Source organism: Poecilia formosa, unplaced genomic scaffold (genome assembly GCF_000485575.1).
Source record: "Poecilia formosa unplaced genomic scaffold, Poecilia_formosa-5.1.2 Scaffold565, whole genome shotgun sequence".
Lineage (NCBI taxonomy): Eukaryota > Metazoa > Chordata > Actinopteri > Cyprinodontiformes > Poeciliidae > Poecilia > Poecilia formosa.
The window spans coordinates 184,472-203,803 of record NW_006800504.1 but is presented as its reverse complement, the minus strand read 5'-3'; the positions used below and the strand labels follow the sequence as shown (position 1 = coordinate 203,803).

Below are 19,332 nucleotides of genomic sequence, written 5' to 3'. Positions count from 1 at the left end.
AATATGAAAAGTTCAAAAAGAAACACTGAGGAGTTGAATTAAGGAGACCTGGTTGACTTTCGAGAATGTCCTCAAAAATTAAAAACATCTTTGATATTATTTGATTTCTGCAGTGTATGTAACACAATTTAGCATGATTTGTTTTATCGAAAACACCATAAGATCAATAACTACCTGACAGACAGCAGTTTGAGAGACTGAACGGTCAGCAGGACCACAGGGGACGTTACTCTCACCATTTCTTTTCATTGTGTACACCTCCAACTTCCAGCACAAGCAAAATCTGTCATCTGCAAAAATATTCCACTGACTCAGCATTTGTCGGGTGAATCGGAGATGGACGAGAAGCGTCGGTGGACTGTTTGGTATGGAAACAATCACCTTCACTTAAATGTCAACAAAACAAAAAATTGATTGTTGATTTCAAGAGAAACAGGCTTAAGTCGAACACTATTTCCATCTTGGGAGAAAAAGTGGAGGTGGTTGAGAACGTTAAGTCCTTCAGTGTTTGAAGAAAGATTCTGCATATTTTCTACAGGTCTGTTGAGCCTACAGGCCAGCATCCATAGCTATTAGCATCTATAAAAACTCTATGAAGAACCTTGGATAATATGAGTTACAACAACATTTAATTTCCCTTTGGGATTAATAAAGTATTTTTGAATTGAATGTTCCGCCATTAACTCTAACCTTATGAGCGCATATTAAGCTCTAGCTTCAATAAATTAAAATGACACAAACAAGACATAAGAAAGGGAGAGAGGGATAACAAGTCATCAGCTTTTAACCCACCCTTATGTAGTAATCAGCCACATACAGAGTGGCCAACATGTTTCTCATTAAAAACTAATCTTTATGCACTAAAAGCGGTTTAGGCACACTGCCTCCAACAACTGGAGGAACAAAGTTTTAATTGAAATTTCAAAGGCTTACAACACTAGAAAGAAAAGGTCTTCCACTAATAGAAAGGTTGGAAGGATGATCCTGACAGGAGGGCGTGTTTGTCTTCGACAGCGCAAGCCTTTCTTCTATAAGACTGGACTCCACTCGACCTTTCAGCCGTAACGACGAGGAGCAAAGAGGGAGTGACGTGGATTAAGTGGCAGAGGAAAGAAAAGCAGCAGAAGGAGGAAGAGAATCCTAGCTGGAGAAGCGGATACAGAAAACACAAGAGGAAACACTGGAAGTTGTAAAGCGTGTTCATCAGCAGGATGAAGAGAACTGCAAAGGTCAAAGAAGTGAGAATGAGGGAAGGAGATAAAAATGTAGAACAGAACAGGCTTTAGTTGAGCATGTTACCAGGAAGTCAAAGACATCGAGTCGAGTTTTAAGGAGAAGCAGGGGGGCAAAGGATGGAGTTAAAAACAGGGCCTGAGAGTAATCCTTCCCTCTTCTCTGCCTTAGGAAGACACAAACTCCCCTAAATCCCTTTTACCAGAAGTCCTGCTGATTGTATCCAGTCACCCGAAAGGCAGTTGACATAATAACCCCCCGGAGGCACTCATGCCTTTCAGCTTTGCCTTAGTAAGTGACACTGTAAAGACCTACTGACCTGGTCAGGTCTGAGCCGTCCCTGTCACCACAGAGACAAAGAACGCTGCCTAACCTTCTGTAATGGTTCAGCATTAAACACACCAGAACAGCATGTGTGTGTGTGTGTGTGTGTGTGTTTTCCCCCTCTACTTACAGGCTGGGCTCTTTGTCCCAGTCTTCCGGCTTTCCATTTGCTGCTTTCACAGGAACCATTAAATGTGACGTAAAGGAAAGCAAGCACACGCATACACAATACCATGCAAACTGACAGACATCTAGCAAGAACATGGCAGAAAACAGACCATTAGGCATACACACAACAAGACTGCAATCAGGGAAGCCTGAGAGATGAGAAGGAAGGGTGGGGTTTATAGTGGTGTATCTAGCCAGGCGATCATATGCATGCACACAAACACACACGTTTGTACAACAGACACAGTGAAGCCTTTCAGATGTTTCATGCAAGCCAGAAAGAAACATCCACAGTTTTTTTAAGGATATATGTCGTGGAAGAGCTACAGTTGGAGCTCTTACCATTCGACCTACATCTTATTTAGTTCTGTATGTTTGTGTAGACGCACCTCCACTTCTTCAGACTTCATTTGCATTTATTTTGCTTACTCCTGACAGAAAAAGCACAAATGGACAATGGCTTTTCACAGGTTACTTTATCAAGGCAATAATCCTGTTCTTTTTTTATCTGATCTATTCATTTCCGTGCAAACTTTCTGTTTCCCTCCTAGTTTCCCCAATGACCTTTTCTGTGCTTGTTTGACGCTGCTGTGCAAGGACTTTGATTCAAAGTCAGACGAATGAATTTTGACAAGCTGAAGTAAAAACTCTCATTGGCCCGAAAGTGAATGACAACAACCCATTTTCCAATTAAAGTGAATGTGGCCAACCATTACCACACTCCTGACAATAACTCTGGGTGAGTATGTATACATGAACCATATTTCTGGCTGCTTGCAGCGTTCACTGCTGAGCAACAACAGAGCTGTCATCCCAAACAAACCATAATGAGATTTTTCCTCACCCCAAAAACGTTTCAATGTGGACTCTATTCCCAGAATATTCTGTCTGCATAATAAGAGCAAGGGCAAAGCTGGATGTAGAAAAGCAAGCGGTACGAGGAGGGGTGAGAATCGTTGGGGTGGAATGTGTCGTCCAGAGAATCCTGCTGGTGGGGTTTCTCCCTCCTGGCTCCCTGGTGTCCACTGTGCAGAGCAGACACCATCTGGCCAGCTGGAATGTAACTGAGGAGGGGGCTGGAAGAGTTAAAGGATCTGCTGTCTTACAGGGGGGTGTAGGGAGGTAGCACAGAGATAGAGCATTAGCCGTCGATGCATTAACCATTTCATGACAGACACTTTAAACTAATTGAGGCCTACACAGTTGGGTTTAAACCTCACACATCTACAAAACAAGTTTGTTTAACCGAATGGCTACGGCTGGTATAAATGTTAAATACATAAATTTCCCTCAATAGAGAAATTTATGTCATGTCAGCAAAGGCAAATATTCATCCCCAAACTTAAAAACAAATGTTTATCATACTACTGCCTTAAAACAACAGTTTGCAAGAAAAAAAGCAAACGACTTATTTGTAAAGCAGCAGAATGCAGGCTAGCCTAAAAAAAAAAAAAAAGCTTGTCAAACTCCCAGTATTATGTTTAAAAACATCAGGATGACTAAAAGATAATATCCTACACCAGAAACACATTTACCTGAAAACAAATGCAAAATGTATTGCATATTCAGTCTATATGTTCTTGCTTTAATGATTAGTATGTTATATTTTAGCAGTAGTAAGAATAACAAGTGCTTTTACATTTTAAGTAAAAGCAATCTGTTCATGTTACTTTTTGTTTTAAAACGTTTTGTGTAATTTCACTAATACCATGGAAACACGAGGATCTACTACAGATTCACGCCTTAAGTCTACAGCAAAATTCTGTTTCGATAATCTGCATTATCTTTCACAACTCTGAAGAAGAAACTGAATTTGTGTAGATATAACTGCAAAAGTTCCCGAATGCAAGAAAAAATAAGGCATAAAGAAGAAATTCCTGTTTCAGTGAGGCTGGCCAACATTGCATATTAATTCCTTTTCCAATCTCTATTGGAGCAGCCTGGTATGGTTTACCGATTATACATTAGAGCATCCATGTATTATTCAGTGATGTTTAATGGTAACATCTGTTACTCACATGGGCATTAATGCAATGGCCAGCGGGTAGACATGAATGGAAAGAGCTGGTCATTATAGCACTTGTTTTGAGTGCACATGTTATTCTCATGCTTTGTTTTCATTGGTGACGTTAACTCAAATGTTGCTGTAACACAAGGTGTGAATACAGCATGGTATAGTTTTATATGCAATAGAAAATATCCTGAGTATAAAAAAAAACAAAGATGCCATGCAAGAAAAACTAAACGGGATTAGGATTTTGATTCAGACCCTGGAAGGGGTCCAACGACTGTAAGCTGGCTTCATAAATATGTCTTAGCTTGAGGGTGACCCCTCATACTTTTCCCTCTGGACATCCTTGGTGTCCCACTATCAGTTCCCTTCTGCATTATGTAAATATTTGTACTGCAAGACTCTTTCCAGCAGTTCAACTATAACTGAAAGTAAATGAGAAAAAAGACGGACCCAGAAAAAAAGGAGAGGGATGGGGATGTGTGGGTGGTTACTGTCTAATTTACTGCTGCCTACTTTTACAGTTCAGTTGACATATTTTATTTAACCGTTAAGTAACACAGCCAAGTAGTGCACAACTCAGGCCAGGGAGAACTCCCAGAGAGGATGAAGGAGTATCTGGAGTAAGAATACATTTGATGTTACATTTGACTATTTGATCATCAGCAAGACGAGTTTCTGACTCTACAGTGACTTCAGAAACTTGGAACCTTTACAGCAGCAACTAAAATGTAGCTGAGATGCAACGTCACTTTAAAAAGGTAAGAGTCATTCAAGACCAGATACTAGAAGAAAAAAAATAATCAATGCCATTTACTGAACATGTAGTACCAGTACAGTACAGCAAAATAAACCCCTACTTTTCATCAGTACAGCAGACCCCCAGTACTCACAGACCAGAGGAGCTGTGCTAAAGCTAAAATCCATGAATACTTGAGACCCCCCACTAAAAATGCTTAATACCTCCCCGTTTTAATAGTTCAAACAGTAAATACACTTTGTTATGCATTGATACGCACAGTGGAAACCGTATTGGCGCTAACGCATATGATAACATCTACAGTCTTCCTTATCTCAACTCTTGGGCTCCAATCAGCAGCGAGGAAAATAAATCACGCTTCTGAATCAGCTGCTTCACAAACACCAGTCAATTTTGTGTCACGTAGAAACTGCATCTGAGTATATAGTGTCCAAAGATGTATAAAATGAAGTCAGATGACAGACCAACAGAAAGCTGCAGTAGCCCATACAGTCCCTGTGAATGACATTGCAAGGGGTGAGAAAACAGAGATTTGTTAAAACACAAAAATGTTATCTCCACAACCAGTCATAGTTCTGTTAGCCATGGACACACACTGTGATTGTTAAAAAATTAGCTGTGCAAAACACGCCCGCACAGCCAACTGAGATAAACCCAACAAAAATCCCATTAAGTGTACCCACTTAATGGGAAAGCCATGAGTCAGGAGGTGATTGATGGAAATGCTTTCATCAAGACTCTGATCTGATATTTGAGATTTGATGTGGGCATCCCAAGTTAGACTGGAGCCGTGAGAATAAAAATTGTATGGACTACTTTAGAGTGGAAAGTGTATATTAATAGACTGCACAGTGATTTGACAGAGAGGGAGAATATTTGATCAGAGTTAACTTTGAAAAAGTTCTGGGAAGGATGACTTTGCACAACAGCCAAGTAGTGCACAGTACTGTAATACAAAGCCAAAAACACATTGTAATTTTTCATTTGAATAATTTCACTGGTCCAGGAATTGAAAACTGATTATTTCCTGGTTATGTTCAGTTGAACTAAAGGGAAAAAATTCCAGTACAGAACAAAACATGTCTCTGCAGCAGAGGCCCTCATCTGGGACACGGTCAGAGGAACTCTTGCCTAAGTTTAAAAAAAAAAAAAAACAAGATTCTTGCAAGGCCAATGAAACACCAGCCCCTCCTGACTGAAAAAAGTTATGCAGGAGATTAAAACCAGATAACCTTCACCTTTGCTTATCAACGACAACAACCTCATTGTTTAAGAAAAAAAAGAAAAGAAAAGAAAAAAGAGCCACTGGAATCTGCATGAACACCTTTTGCTCCAGCTGTTCTAATGCGCAGATCATTACCAAACTTCTAATTCTCAACACCATCACAGCAACAATAGCAACAACATAAAGTGAGATTTTAACATGAGACATGTAGCTCAATTCAGATGTATAATCTTCTTGCCATATTGCACAACTCTGTGTGAATCGGGGAGGTTTGGGGAGGCCTGTTGTGACACAAGCAGCTGGGATGCCTTGGAGCAGGAAAATGACAGGTTGGTGTGCCTTAAATTCCATAACCTTTAGGTACGAGGGCTCAGTGTGGTTCATTCACTTCATTATGTGGAAAAAGCAAGAGTTGCTTCTAAAACGATAGCTACCACACCTAAAAATAACTGAACTTTCTCTCTGCAACTGCGAAAAACAGATCATACATACTTCAAGATTAGTTTAGTCTCAAGGGAAACTATTAAATGTCTGGCAAAATGAATTAAATGGACGCAGGACTATCAACAGCTGTCCAATATAATCCAAAGTCGACAGTAAGGCTGCATTTAGTCTGTTTAATGGAACTCTGGTATGTTTGACTCGAAAGTCCGGTTCGCTTGGGGAGGTATGAATGCACTGTCAAACTCTGATGTGGACCAAAACACCGAACTCTGGTCCACCTAAAAACCGAGGTCTCAGTTCAGTTTAAGCAAACTCTGGTGCAGTTTGAATGCAAACGCTTCAAAAGCAAGAAGCAGACAATAGCGCAGAGCATTCTGGGTAAATGGAACCAAAATAAACGCTTGTTATCTAGCTCTAGCAGAAGAAAAATGGCTTGTAGGGTTTTAAAAAAAGACAAACTCTACAACCACTAAAATTTCACAGCACTCCATTTGTTGCTTACATTTGAGGAAATAGAAAGTTGCATTCTTTTAGGTGTTGTTTTCTTGAGTGGTTCTTGGTGCAGCACCACCACAGGCGAAGGGGTGAACAGGGGTTTGGAAGGGTTTAGTTCATTTGACAGTGCAGTGTGGAAGCAAATTGGACCAGCAGAAAATGTAACAAATGCTGCAATTTTGGTCCCTAATCAAACCAAGTCTGCTGGACTATCAGGTGTGAAAAGATCCTAAGAATTTCAAAACTACCAAAGGGTTCTCATCATTCCTTTCCTCCAGTTTGAAGTTATTTTATTAAGATTCAACAGAAAGTGTCAGAGTGACTAGAGATTTCTCAAAACTGGAGCACAGAGGAAACTTAAAATAAATGTTAACATAAATAGATTTGAGAGTTTAACACATTAACAAATTGTTGTGTTAAACTCATGTGACATACAGTATGCCCTAAATAAAGCATTTTTTTTTCAATTTCTTTGCTATTTTAATCATCATTAAGACTGATAAAGCATACCCTTACAATAAACCATCATTCACAATATGTCTACAGCCATGAAATTAGTCATAGAAGGCATTTCTTTGCAGAACAGAAAGTTGGTAAATAGACCCAATTCACTCAAGGTACAGGTATTTGCGATTTCTCTGTTTTTATTCACATTTCCTGTCTGGAGAGTTTTACTAGTATTCAATCTGACTGCAGGAAAACCCTTGAGCAGAATGTGAGAACATGACATAAATACCATAGATTTACAGTTGTTGAAAAGGAAATGCAGTGCTGCATATTTATTTCCAATCTTTCTGTAATTGCTGTGATACACTGAAGCTGTTGTATTTTTATTCACAGTTACTACAATGTTGAAACGATCATCACTGCATTGCCTGGAGCTACAAATTGCTCAATATGTCTGACACTATTTGCGTTGCCTGGGCAGAACGACACAGACGAATACATCTGTCTCAAAACTATAATAATGTTAACTGTGGTGAACTACAAGAATAGTTCTCACCACAGAACTGAAGGAAAAGGTTTTACTGACTGTGGGTATTTCAACTTTCCTAACACTTTTTTAAAACTCACTTTGTTTTTACAGCTGGGTTTGCACAGCACTGACCTCTTGCTGTGACTGTTTGCAGAATGAGGGTGGCTGATGAAAGGAGGGCAGGACAAATCTAACAGAAAACCCCTATTAAACTGTAACAATATGAGCAACTCAGTAAACCTAACAAGTGAGCGTTAAAGACAAAAATTAGCTTGAAGGGGTCAAAGTGTTGTGAACGGAGCCTTGACTAATGCAGTTGACAGACCATGAGTTTATGAATGACAGGGTAACTTTACCCTACTATAAAGTGAACAACGAGTAATTAATATTTCCTTTCAAAAAACACCGAAATGACTCAATATCTTCACAGGAAGCGCAGTTTTTTTGCTAACCTCCGTCAGCAACAACAAAGAAGTTGCGCTGCAACGACTCATTTATTACGAAAACGTGGAAGTAACCTCCCAATTTTACACCCCGGCACAACATATCTGGGCTTTTTTCCTATCTGAGGTCTCTTCAGAAGCCAGAAAACACAACTAGTGCGCAAATGAAACGTCTGTGAGAAAGTCGGTTGTACAAAGTGTGAGGAAACCACAGAGTGTAAACGCGCATCAGCTGTTTTTTGAAAAGTTCCTGCTAACGTTAACCTGAGCACGTCGCTCGAGGCGGTGGTTGACGTTCCGCTAGAGAGAGCGACCGTTAACCAGAGCAATGAGAGAAAAAATAAATAAAATCAACACTTACTTTCTTCTTCAGAATGCAGTTCGGTTTTAAATGCACATTCCTCGCAGCTCCACGCTCCTTAGCAAAGCTTGCAGCGAGTGCTCCGGCGAAGTCCGGTGTTCAAACTTAAAATGCCTTCTGGCTCCTGATTGGTCAGATTTTACCACAGCGTTGTGTTCACGTGGTGTTGGTAAACGCCCCATTCTCTGTTATCTCTTCGAGTTTTGTCTTGTTGGGACCTTATTGTATGATTCATTTAATTTAAAAAAAATGCTAATCTTTTGAACACATATTAATAAACTGAACCTGCTTAATCTGAGTTTTGTTTGCAAAACAAATTGATCAAAGATGATTTAATGGTGTGTTTTCTTTGTACTGAAAACACTAGCAACTTCGAGTGCACATAGGATGTGCACAATCAAGTATCTTCCTGTGTGAATAGAGTACTAAGAACAGAGCAAATAATGCTTTTTCCAATCAATACGTAATTCATAGGTAAGACAGTGTAAAAATCGAATTCACTTTAACGTTTTTACCTCTATGCTTTTAATTCATACTTAAGCTCATCTATAATACTGTCACATTATTTCAAGATAATTAGTGCACTTCCTCTTACCTATATTTACTGTGTAAATAATTGGTTCTTTGAAAATTATCATCTATGCAAGCTAAGAAAAGAAAATTTTAACATAAGAATTACATCATTATTTATCCTGATGTATGTTATTGTTCAATCCTTAAAGATTTTGGAAAAACAATATCTAGAACAATAACAATATCTAGAATTATATTTAATACTGCTTGAAACAAGTAAAACAAAACATATACTGTATGTCTTTTACCTGTTTCTGAAATGATAAATCTCTGTAGTTGCACAAGTTGAAATGTACTTTCTATTGCTGACATTTGCTTAATGTATACTGTTTAACTTATACGCCCTTTTCTCTCACTTCATTGTGTGTCACGATCCAAATCCAAACTTTATTTTGGTTTCTAGTACATTCAGATGCAAAACCTGCCTATGATATTATACTGTAGCGCACCCTACTGCTCAAACTAAAACAATATGCAACATGTGGTATTTGGTTTGTGGTTGGTTCACGCAGTCTAACAATTACACAGCGATTAGCTTTACTGTTTTATGTAATTATTAACTGCTGAAAGCTCTAACCAGGATTGTTTGCCTCTTTTGCAGAAATAAAATAACAAAATGATATGCATTAGACGTTCAGGTTTTCAGGATATTAAGGATTTTATTATGTTTTCCTTTGGTCTAACATGTCTTCTGAATTAAACGATGAATTTTACATGGTTGTTTATTCTTGACATTCTAAAGCTGGGGCTTTAGACAGTGATGAATGCAGTTTTAGGACTGAACACGGTAACAATACAACCACGGGGCTTTTGATGTTGATCATTATACCCACGCACAGTCTCACACACGTGCATTCACATGTAAACACACAAACACAGACATTGCAATGTAATAGATGAATCCATCTGACTGTAACAGCTCCTTCAGTTACTTTTCTTTTTTTCTAATTTTGTACATCATAGTGAATGATGAAAGCACAGGTAGTGATGCAGATCATTTTGTCTTCAATGCGTCAGATTAGTTGGGTAACACCAGACTGACCTGTAAAATAAACATCTGTTAGTGTGGATGGTTGCAAACTATCTCTGCTGCAGCCACAGAATCATTAAAGGCTGGCATAGTAAGACTAATAAAAAAGAATACACATTATTTTAACTGCACCAGTTGATTTTATTCCAGTCAAGGGTCTGGAGTAAGACACAAGTCTCTCCTCCATAAGGAGGAGAGACTTCAATATAAGTATCAATGACCTGAGAGAAGCAGTTATTGCTATTAGCCTGGGGAAGATCATAAGACCATTTCTAAAATGTGCAAATTCTATCATTTTCAGAAAAACATTCGATGCAGGTGCTTTTCTATCTGCAGGTTGGCTTTTCAGCAAATTCACCCCAATTCGTACTATGGAATACTCAGAGAAACTGCAAAACCCAAGAAGTCTGAATTTTAGAATTCTCACAGAGTATGTCAATGTTTACAGCAGTTGTTGTCTGTGCAGCACCTCCCTCCACAGAGTTCCTACAGCACAGCAGTCTTCGCCTCCCCAGCTGCGTACACACAGACTTGGCAGACGTTTTAGCTAGATGCCATTTCTGACGCAACCCCCCTGATTATCCACAGGAAGGAACAGGAGAATGTTGCTTCCTTGGGATGATTGTTATCAGAGCTTGTCCCTAAAGAAGTTTAGCTTATTGAATGTAGAAATGTAAAACAAATTTGAATCAGTCGCAAGACGACTAGGCAGACATCTATGGAAAGATGATACTAAAGTAGAGAAGTCTTCCCACGTTACACAGCACCATGTCTGGAGAAAATATCAACAAACACCTCATGCCAACTGTCCAGCATGATGGCAAAGGTGTGAAGATTCGGGCCCATCTTCCCTGTGTACCACTGTCTGTACACTAAATAACTAGAGTCAAATGTCAAGCTTTGTCCAAAGGTTGAAGTTTGGCTCAACCTGGTCTGTCAAAAGGATTATGGCCTGAGACTGAGCAACTAGAATCTGCATAAAATGGCTAAACAAGAAAGGAATCAGATTCTCTGGTGCAAGCAAATTACAAAAGCTATGTATGACTAATGTCCAAGCTGCTGTGCTTTTTTAATTTTTATGTGTAATAAAAAAAACAACAACAAAAAAAACATCCAAGCTTTCTTACCACTTTCACACAGTTTTTATTTTTACTTTTATTTTTTATCAGTTTTACCCGATATATCTTCCTTTTCAATTTGGTTTGTAATAAATAATCTCAAGCCTAAAAAAATTGTAGTTCCAAGATGATTCGAGCCTTTGACAGTATTATCGGAAATGAAAGGGGTGAAAGATCATTACAGGACCTGACAGACAGAAGTGTCTCTTGGCAAGTGGAGACACTACAGTGGTCAGTACCTTGTCTGGGCTCATGAGAGGACACTTCCAGTTGTACAGGTAGTAATGGACACTCTTATCGCTGATGGTGAACTTGAGCTTTTCCAAGAAACTCATGTTGTCCATCATATCGAGAGCACAGAAGACATCAAAGCCTTTCTGTTTGTGAAAGGAAAAAAAAACAAGAAAAGAAAAGAGTGGGCATTTTTTACAGCACTGCTTGTTAAATCAGAGATGCTTATAATCAGATAAACTCACAGCTTTAGCCAGAACCAGTGTGTCCTGCATGAGGTCAGCCACCCCAGTGGCATTACAGACGGCGTACAGAAGACAAGCGGCTCTCAGACCGGTGTGAACTGGATGGTTTAACACCCTGGAGGAGACGGTATAGAAACTCACCATGTCAGTCAGAGTACCATTGTCCGCCTGTGTGCAAGGAACGGAAGGTCAATCAATTTTTCTACCACCGCAGCGCAGCTTAAATTCTTAACAAAAAAGTTTTTCTCTGTTCAAAGGAATTTAAAGTACAGATAGAAGAAGGTCAGACCTCCACCACATAGGTGTCATTCACATTCTCCTTCGGTAAGAACCAGTGCTCTACTTCTTGCAGTGATAAGAGGGGGCTGAGGTGGAAGTTGGAGAGATTTTTCTCGAGTAATGAGAGGATCCTTGGAGCATCTGCTTCTGTCATAGGACGCAGGCCCTTTATCTTTGCCACCTTGGAAAAAAATTATTTAAGAAAACTTTACTGCTTAAATCAGTGCTCTTAGGATATTTTTTACACCTCTGTCCCTTCAGTAGCAGTAACAAATGTTTGTCTCTAGATGGCAGCACACACTAACCTCAGGTAAGCGGTTAAACTTCAAGGCTCGCTGCAGATTCATGTTCTGCTTTAGACCGGGGTAGTTGACCTCCATTAGCTTACGGGGATTCAAAGGGCGATGCCACTGGCTGAGAGGATTCATTAGTTTATGTGAGGGATGACAAAGGCAGATGTTGCTTTAGATTAAAAATACCGTACATACAGTGAGATCACCGAACAGTAAAGCTATCACAAATGACATGTACGGCCTTGAATACGTTTCTGCCACCTTGGATTATCCTGCATAAACTTCGAGTGAAAGTAAAACATCACATGATTGTCAGAATGTATATACTTTGTATGTACTAGTACTTTATAGAATGGATTTTTCAACTATCTGAGCTGCAACTCTTTTGGCTTTGCACAAACTGGATGTTTGCCAGTTTTTCTTATAAAATGATGCAGGATCAATCAGACTGGATGACAACCAGTGAAAATAAAAATCTAATCTCTCCACTTAGTTGCAATTTGATTTGGTCTGATCTTTAACTTGGTATTTTGACATGTAAAAGGTGCTTTGATAAAAAAAGACAAAAAAACAAAATTATAGTAGATTTTGTTGAACATGTAGCTTTGTTGTGCTAGAAGTTGAAGGAAGCACCTCCTTCTCCTCTGTCTCCTGCAAAGCTTGTGGCATGCTACAAATTTCAAATGTGTCCCACACTTTTCAGATTTCGTTTGAAAAAAAAGTTTGATCTTCCCTCTCCTTTAGTATTATCCACTAGTCTGTGTTGTATTACACCAAATCTTAATGAAACACATTGAATTTGTATAAGTCACGTTGAAAATGTCAAAGGTGGTAAAAATGTAGGCAAAGTCCTGCATGTATACATAAGAGAAATGCAATTTTAAATAACTGATGGCTACGTTTCTGCTTTGAATTTACTTTAATGTGACTCAGTCTTGTGCAGTAGCTACCTGCAGGAGCTTATTGGTGTTGGCAACACTGTGCCAGCTGCATAGACAGCCTGGTAGATCCCCTGCTGGTTGACCCTTCTGGTAAGTTCCCGAATCAGAACCGGTGTCATCCGCTTGAGGCGCAGTTTCTTATGAACACACAGGAATCTGACCTGCACCAACCGCTTCTTCCTGCAAGACAGATTTCAGGCTCTTGACTTTGGTTTTACACACACACACACACACGCACGCACGCACGCACACACACACACACACACACACATATCTTTTCATGAATTTACGAGCTACTCACGTCTCGTAAATGCAAACATCAGCAGGTACAGCAGCAATGAAACCGACTAACTTCTTGTTTGCGTCTACTCTCACGCCCAAGTTCCACTGGAGCAGCCAGTTTGGAGGCTGTAAAGCCCTTAGGAGGAGATCAGTGACACTTAAGTATGTCTCTGAAAAACATGTTCTCTTTTGCTGTATTTCTACATGATTTTTTTTTTTCTATCTTCAGGGACCAACGGTCAGCTCTAGCTCTTCTAAAACTAATGACAAATATTAAATTCAAAGTAAGTGTTAAATGGTTTGCTGCTAGTGGCCCACAGGGTTGGAAAGCAATCAATGCAGAGCTCTAAAAAGAAGGAGAGTAGAACAGGCAGTTTGCTACTTTAAAACACACAAGCTGAATTTATTGGGCTGTGACAGACTGACTAGGATCTGTCGAATGATCTCAACTGAACATTAATTGGGGGTAGATTGAAACAAAAATGCCCACTGGATTATTAAATGGACTGCATAAATATTTAAAAATTGATTGATGAAGTGCTATTAAACACAGCAGCTTACCACAGTAGATACTCAGGAGAAAAGTTAAATCTGATTGTGTTGTCGTCTTCTTCCATGTAATTCTCATTTAGCAAATGGCGCAGCTCTCCCAACTGTGAAGAAAACCGGACAATAAAACTTTTTTTTCTTTCTTTATTTCTTTATTTATTTTTTTACTTTATTTGGCTGGGTCATGATTTTAAAAACTGTCCACCAGAGTGAGCAGCACCATTTCTGGTAAACAAGTCTATCTAAAACACAGGTTGTCAAGGAAACAACAGAACTGCAGTGCCTTAAAAATGGAGTCATGCCTTTTAAACGTTTTCACATTTTGTCACATTACAATCAGCTTTTCCAGCTGCTCTGTTTAGCTTACATCCATCTAAACTGAGAAAATCTGAAGAGCAATAAATACACATGTAGTCAAGAGGCTGTAGAGATCAACAGAAATCAAATTACAACCAAATCCATGAACGTTTGTGTTGAAATGTAACAAAGTGAAAAAGTTCACTGTTTGAATACATTTGCTATTTTTGGATAATTTATGCCATAGCAATATGTAAGGTGGCAGCTTTTGTTTGGCCAATCCTGTCTGATGAGTTTCAGACAGGATTGGAGTTATTGATGTGAACCAGTGCTTATGGTGGGTGTTTTACCACAAAAGGGCTGCTTAAGTCCAGAGTATCCCAGGAGAATCCCTGAGGAAGTAAGCATGGCTCGCTCCGGACGCTGGCGTCCGCCTCCTCGACTGGGCCATGAGTCGTAACGTGGTCACCTGAGCGAAACCGAAATAAGCCAAATGAAGTTCGCCTACCATCATCCTTAGCCATGCGTACGGAGAATGACAACAAAATAGTGCCAAAAAAAAAAGAAACAATTCCAGGGAACGGAGGAGAAAAGACAACACAGCCCTGAAGCGACTCAATCTGGCTCTGTTTGGGAGCGTTCCCGTCTCAGCTGTTCTGGGCTCTGTCCACGCTAGTTGTTGTGGTTCCCCAGGCCCCGTCGGCTGTGGCTTACAGAGCCCGAAGGCGACTCGCTGCCTGAGTCTGCCGTCTGCTTCTGCTAATGACTCTATCACAGCAATCCTCCCAGTTTTCATGTTTGATTTCAAGAACGTGAAACCTTTTGTTGGGTAATGAGTGATATGGCCTTGGTTGCCGCGTAGTTCTGATAATTTCTTTGACAGCGTGAGATTTGAGAAGAATTGTGACTTGCAAAGCCACCTCTCTAAGGTGAACATAGTAGTGACATGCTTCATGAGTCACAACACCACTTCAGTCAGTTTTTTATTTTTATTTTTGTAGCTCTAAAGCGTTCCACTTCTCCAGGTTCAAGGTGAAGCCGTATCCATTTTTTTGGATTTTACAAAAAGGACATAAAAAAAATCTTCACAGTTCCTTTTTATTAAAATCTTTTTTTTTTTTTTTTTTTAAGGAATGAAATCATGTTAATAAATTGAATTTATATCCATCCATCTATTATCGATTTCCATGTATCCTTGATGGGGTCTCTAAAGGTCACTGGATGAGAGGTGGGGTAAACCCTGACCAGGTCACCAGTCCAACACAGAGCAACACAAAGACACACAGGACAAACACACATGCAGGCACACACACACGCACACGCACGCACACACACACACACACACACACACACTCAAGGATAATTCACAGACTAATTCACCTAACAGTCATATTTTTTGATTGTGCAATGAAGCCAGAAGCACAGTAGAAGAGGAGAACCTGTTTGCTTCATGCAGAAATACCCCAGGGTGGGATTCGACCCCAGGACCTTTTCTAATGGTTAACAGAGCCAGCAGCTGCTCCGCTGTGCAGCTCAAAAATTCATATCAATGCTCTGATGATTTTAAAGTAAACATGCATAAATATCTATATCAGGGATATAATGATTCATTACAAGATGAGTCATTCAGTTCATGACATTCCAAGGTTCTGGAGGTGTTTTGGTTTTCATCTGCATTTGCATTTTGATTATTTTATTGTTTATCCGTGTTCGGCTTTGGTCTTGCTGTTTCAGTTCATTCTCTTGTACTCAGTTCTTAGTTTATTCTTGCATTTTATTTGTGAATTTTCTCAAGTTAGCGTTAATCTTTCATCCCCCTGGATGTTGTTTTTCCTCCTCAGCTTCTCTTTTTTATTAGCATTCTCTCCGTCTGCCTATGTCTTTCTCTACCCTATGTTTTCTTCTGACTCTGCTCATGTCTTGTTTTCCTCCAAAGTTTTGTTAGTCTTCCTATCATTTTCTATTAAACTTCTCAACTCACTACCAGTGGCTGTCTTTCAATGGGTCTTTCAATGGGCCCCTAATAAAACCCTAAAACATGACAGGACATGTTTCTGCTGTTTAGCCAAGAGTTAAATGGTGAACCAGGAGCAAGACAATTTCTGTCAGAATGTCAGAATCCACATGATTAGAATATAAGACCATGAGGTGCATGTGGAGTTTAAAAAGCTGCTTCTCTCTCTTCTGACTCTGTTTCCACTAAGAAAACATAAGCTGCAAACCTTTTGGCAGATTGTTTAGCCTAGAACTGCTTTAGCCATGCTTTCGTTCATTTTCAGGCAAATTTTGATATATTTAATATCCACAATGTCTCAAGCTACAACCTTTTCGATAGGCCGTAGTGCATAGAAAATAATATCCGCAGTAGGGTAGCTGTCTTCTAAATTGCATCTGTTTTGTCTCAACTACACTACTTTTGCAGATGTAAATACATTTTGCTCATGGAGACACAAGCAACACAAAGCAAAAACATACAGCACCTATATCCTACTCTACTGTCTCTGCAGCAGGTCACAGAAGTCACCAGAGAAATATGATTGCCAACTTCTAAGTTTGGCTGCTGATTGTTTAACTCCTGAGATTTTTCATGCAATTTTTGCTTTGTTATAACACAGAAGCACACAGTGTTCCTGAATAGCTACTAGCTATTGAAAGTTGAAACTGTCTTTAAAAAAAGAGGGCCATAAAAATTCACCCACTTTCTTCACATTGTCACCATAATGAAATCTAAATAAAATTCAGGTGATCTACTTCAAGTTTTAAGAGGGACATAGTGTGCACCATGTGTTGTTGATGCTAGCAGCAGCACATCCACAGGCTCATCCACAGAGACATCAGGGCTTAATGACTGACGGCGGTACTGGAAAGGACAACTGGACCTCCTTGATACTGATAAATCTCATCAGAAAACTGCTTAATTTGAGACAAAATACACTAAAAATTAGCCTATTCATTTGCTCTGACTAACTTTTGCAAGCTAGTCCAAAATGGTAAAATTTTGCACACATCACACTGAAGTTTAGATTTTATTATGTAGATTTTGGAGATTCTTATAAATACTAAAGATCTATTAAAAACGTACTGCTTAATGTAATCCAACACATTTGCCTAATTACATAATAATGTATTCTACAGAGTCATAAAATCATAATAAGATGAAGATTTTTTTTTTTTTTAAAGAATGTGCAGATTTTATATATGCAGATTTGAGGAGGTTGATGTTGATAGAAACACTTTACATTTTCATTTTCTAAGATTTAAAGACCTTCAAAGTTAAAACTGCACTACATCCAAGTGACAATTTATCTCACAACGTATTAACATAAAACCCAAAATAAGGAAAGCTCTCTCTCTCTCCAAAGTAAGAAAAATTAGCTTATTCATCTGCTCTGATCAGTAATATGAATGTAATTTACACTTTTTCCTGAGTTAACAGAAACCTTACAGTGAATCCTCTTATTTAAACTTCTGATCTACATAACCATCATGACAGGATGACTTTCTGCTTACCCAGTTTGGTGACGGGCTGCGTGTCCCAGAAGCGGTAGGTGTGGTTTTTGGCCTGTTGCAGGGTCTTAGGCAAGCTGGTGCCCAGAGAGAAGAGATGAAGGGCTTTCTGTATCTCCTGCTGTTCCTTCTCTGGCAGAGAATCCAGCTGGCCAAGAGCACGAAAGAGGAAGGACACTTTACTGTAATTTAGCACAAAAACCCTGAGCTCGACTGACCAGCTGCAAAACATGTCAGCATGAGTACAGAAGCATCGTCATGTAACCCTAAAAACTTGACTCAAAAAAAAAACGGCACACCAAAGTTATTTCTTTACAGTTGAAGTGAGTGTAACAATATTTGCTTTTATCTGCGGAGACACTAACCATAGCAAATGGGTCTCTGGGTCCCTCTGGTCTCCAAGCATTTTCTCTCTTTTGCTTCTTTTTGCTCTTTTTAAGACCACCACTCTCACCATCTGTCGGCGGCTTATCCCTGAAACACATTCAAAACTCCCCTATATTCCTCCCATCCAGTGAAGTTAAATGAAGTACACACCAAGAGTATTTTTGTACTTACAAAGATTCTGCGTCAGTCATCATGTTCGAAAGTGTCTTCTTGAAGCAGGGACAAACTGGTGCTGTTTTTTTTTAAAGTATTTGCAGTTGTTATCTATAGAAGCAGTGAGGGAGGAGATTTGTTGGTTCAACAACCCAACCCATCTCACACCCTGCTGACTGATAACAGAGGAGTACTAACCAATAAATGCAACATTTTTAATGTGTTTTATGTCCTGTTACACTGACAGTTTGGCATCAGATTATCAAAACAGCACAGCAGCGCAAAGGTTCTTAAAATGTCTAATGTTTATCAAACATTTTCCACAAATTAGGAATAAGTGTTCGATTCAAAATTCAATTCAAACATACTTTATTTGTCCCAAAGGATCGTAACTAATATCTTAAGTAACTTTTTATAACATCATTGTGGAAGGGGCTGCTGTGCACAGGGAGGACGTCCAGTAGCAGTCAGTCATGCAGTGAATCTGAAGCGTCTCTGACTGAAGACTGTTGCCAGTGGAAGGCACACTTCCACTAATGTTCAAATATCAAAGCTATTTTTTTGTTTAATTCTTTTACTAACTTTGAAAATATTTATAACTCACAACTTCCCCTAAATACAATTTTCCTGATAATTCTAAAAGAACTAAAAATTTGCTTGGCTGTTTTCTAAACTTTCATTTGCATGAAGCTCAACATCTGTTTTGAAGCTGTGGTTATTGACTGTTCATAATTCTTCAGGTAGTTAGATGTTTATATTCATGCTCTTATTTTGAAGTGGACAAAGCCAGTTTATGCAGCTGTTGCTTTTCCTCTCTCTCTCTCTCTCTCTCTCTCCCCCACTTTCCTCCCCAGTAACTTTATTTAAAACAAGAAACATACAGGAACAAAATAAACACAGACAGTAGAGAACATCATACAAACATAAATACATAAAGGCATTATAGAAAATATCAGTTATGATGTCAAAATTAATTGATGCTCAATATCATTTAAATTGACGTTAGC

The 19,332-nt window shown here is 39.1% G+C and overlaps 2 protein-coding genes across 3 annotated transcripts in view; both read right to left on the bottom strand.

The window, feature by feature from the left end:
• LOC103129669 (supervillin-like) overlaps positions 1 to 8,544 on the bottom strand; it is a 49,337-nt gene extending 40,793 nt beyond the window's left edge. The window contains exon 1 of the mRNA XM_007540841.2: positions 8,441 to 8,544. The gene's annotated coding sequence lies outside the window, so the exon portion shown is untranslated. The remainder of the gene's footprint in view (positions 1 to 8,440) is intronic.
• A 1,108-nt stretch (positions 8,545 to 9,652) lies between these two features.
• Positions 9,653 to 18,433, bottom strand: LOC103129668 (glycylpeptide N-tetradecanoyltransferase 1-like). 2 transcript variants are annotated; one of them, XM_016665312.1, is made up of 12 exons: positions 18,344 to 18,433; positions 18,151 to 18,259; positions 17,789 to 17,933; positions 14,629 to 14,747; positions 13,994 to 14,085; positions 13,452 to 13,568; positions 13,160 to 13,330; positions 12,222 to 12,378; positions 11,927 to 12,097; positions 11,638 to 11,805; positions 11,401 to 11,538; positions 9,653 to 10,055 (listed from the first exon to the last, which is right to left on the bottom strand). In XM_016665312.1, exons 1-12 carry the CDS (start codon positions 18,364 to 18,366, stop codon positions 10,032 to 10,034), a joined length of 1,434 nt encoding a protein of 477 aa, XP_016520798.1. In that variant the 5' UTR covers positions 18,367 to 18,433; the 3' UTR covers positions 9,653 to 10,031. The 2 variants fall into 2 exon arrangements, with proteins under 2 accessions (XP_016520798.1, XP_007540901.1); XM_007540839.2 differs by having other exon boundaries at positions 12,222 to 12,330.
• Between the last annotated feature and the right edge of the window lie 899 nt (positions 18,434 to 19,332).

Excerpts from the sequence above, each read along its gene's own strand:
- LOC103129668 (XM_016665312.1), bottom strand. The coding sequence starts at position 18,366 with ATGATGACTGACGCAGAATCTTT. Across the intron at positions 14,086-14,628 it reads ACTTAAGCAGCCCTTTTGTG|TTGGGAGAGCTGCGCCATTT; the intron begins GTAAAACACCCA and ends TTTTCTTCACAG. Across the intron at positions 10,056-11,400 it reads CTCTCATGAGCCCAGACAAG|GTCAGTCTGGTGTTACCCAA; the intron begins GTACTGACCACT and ends TTTATTTTACAG.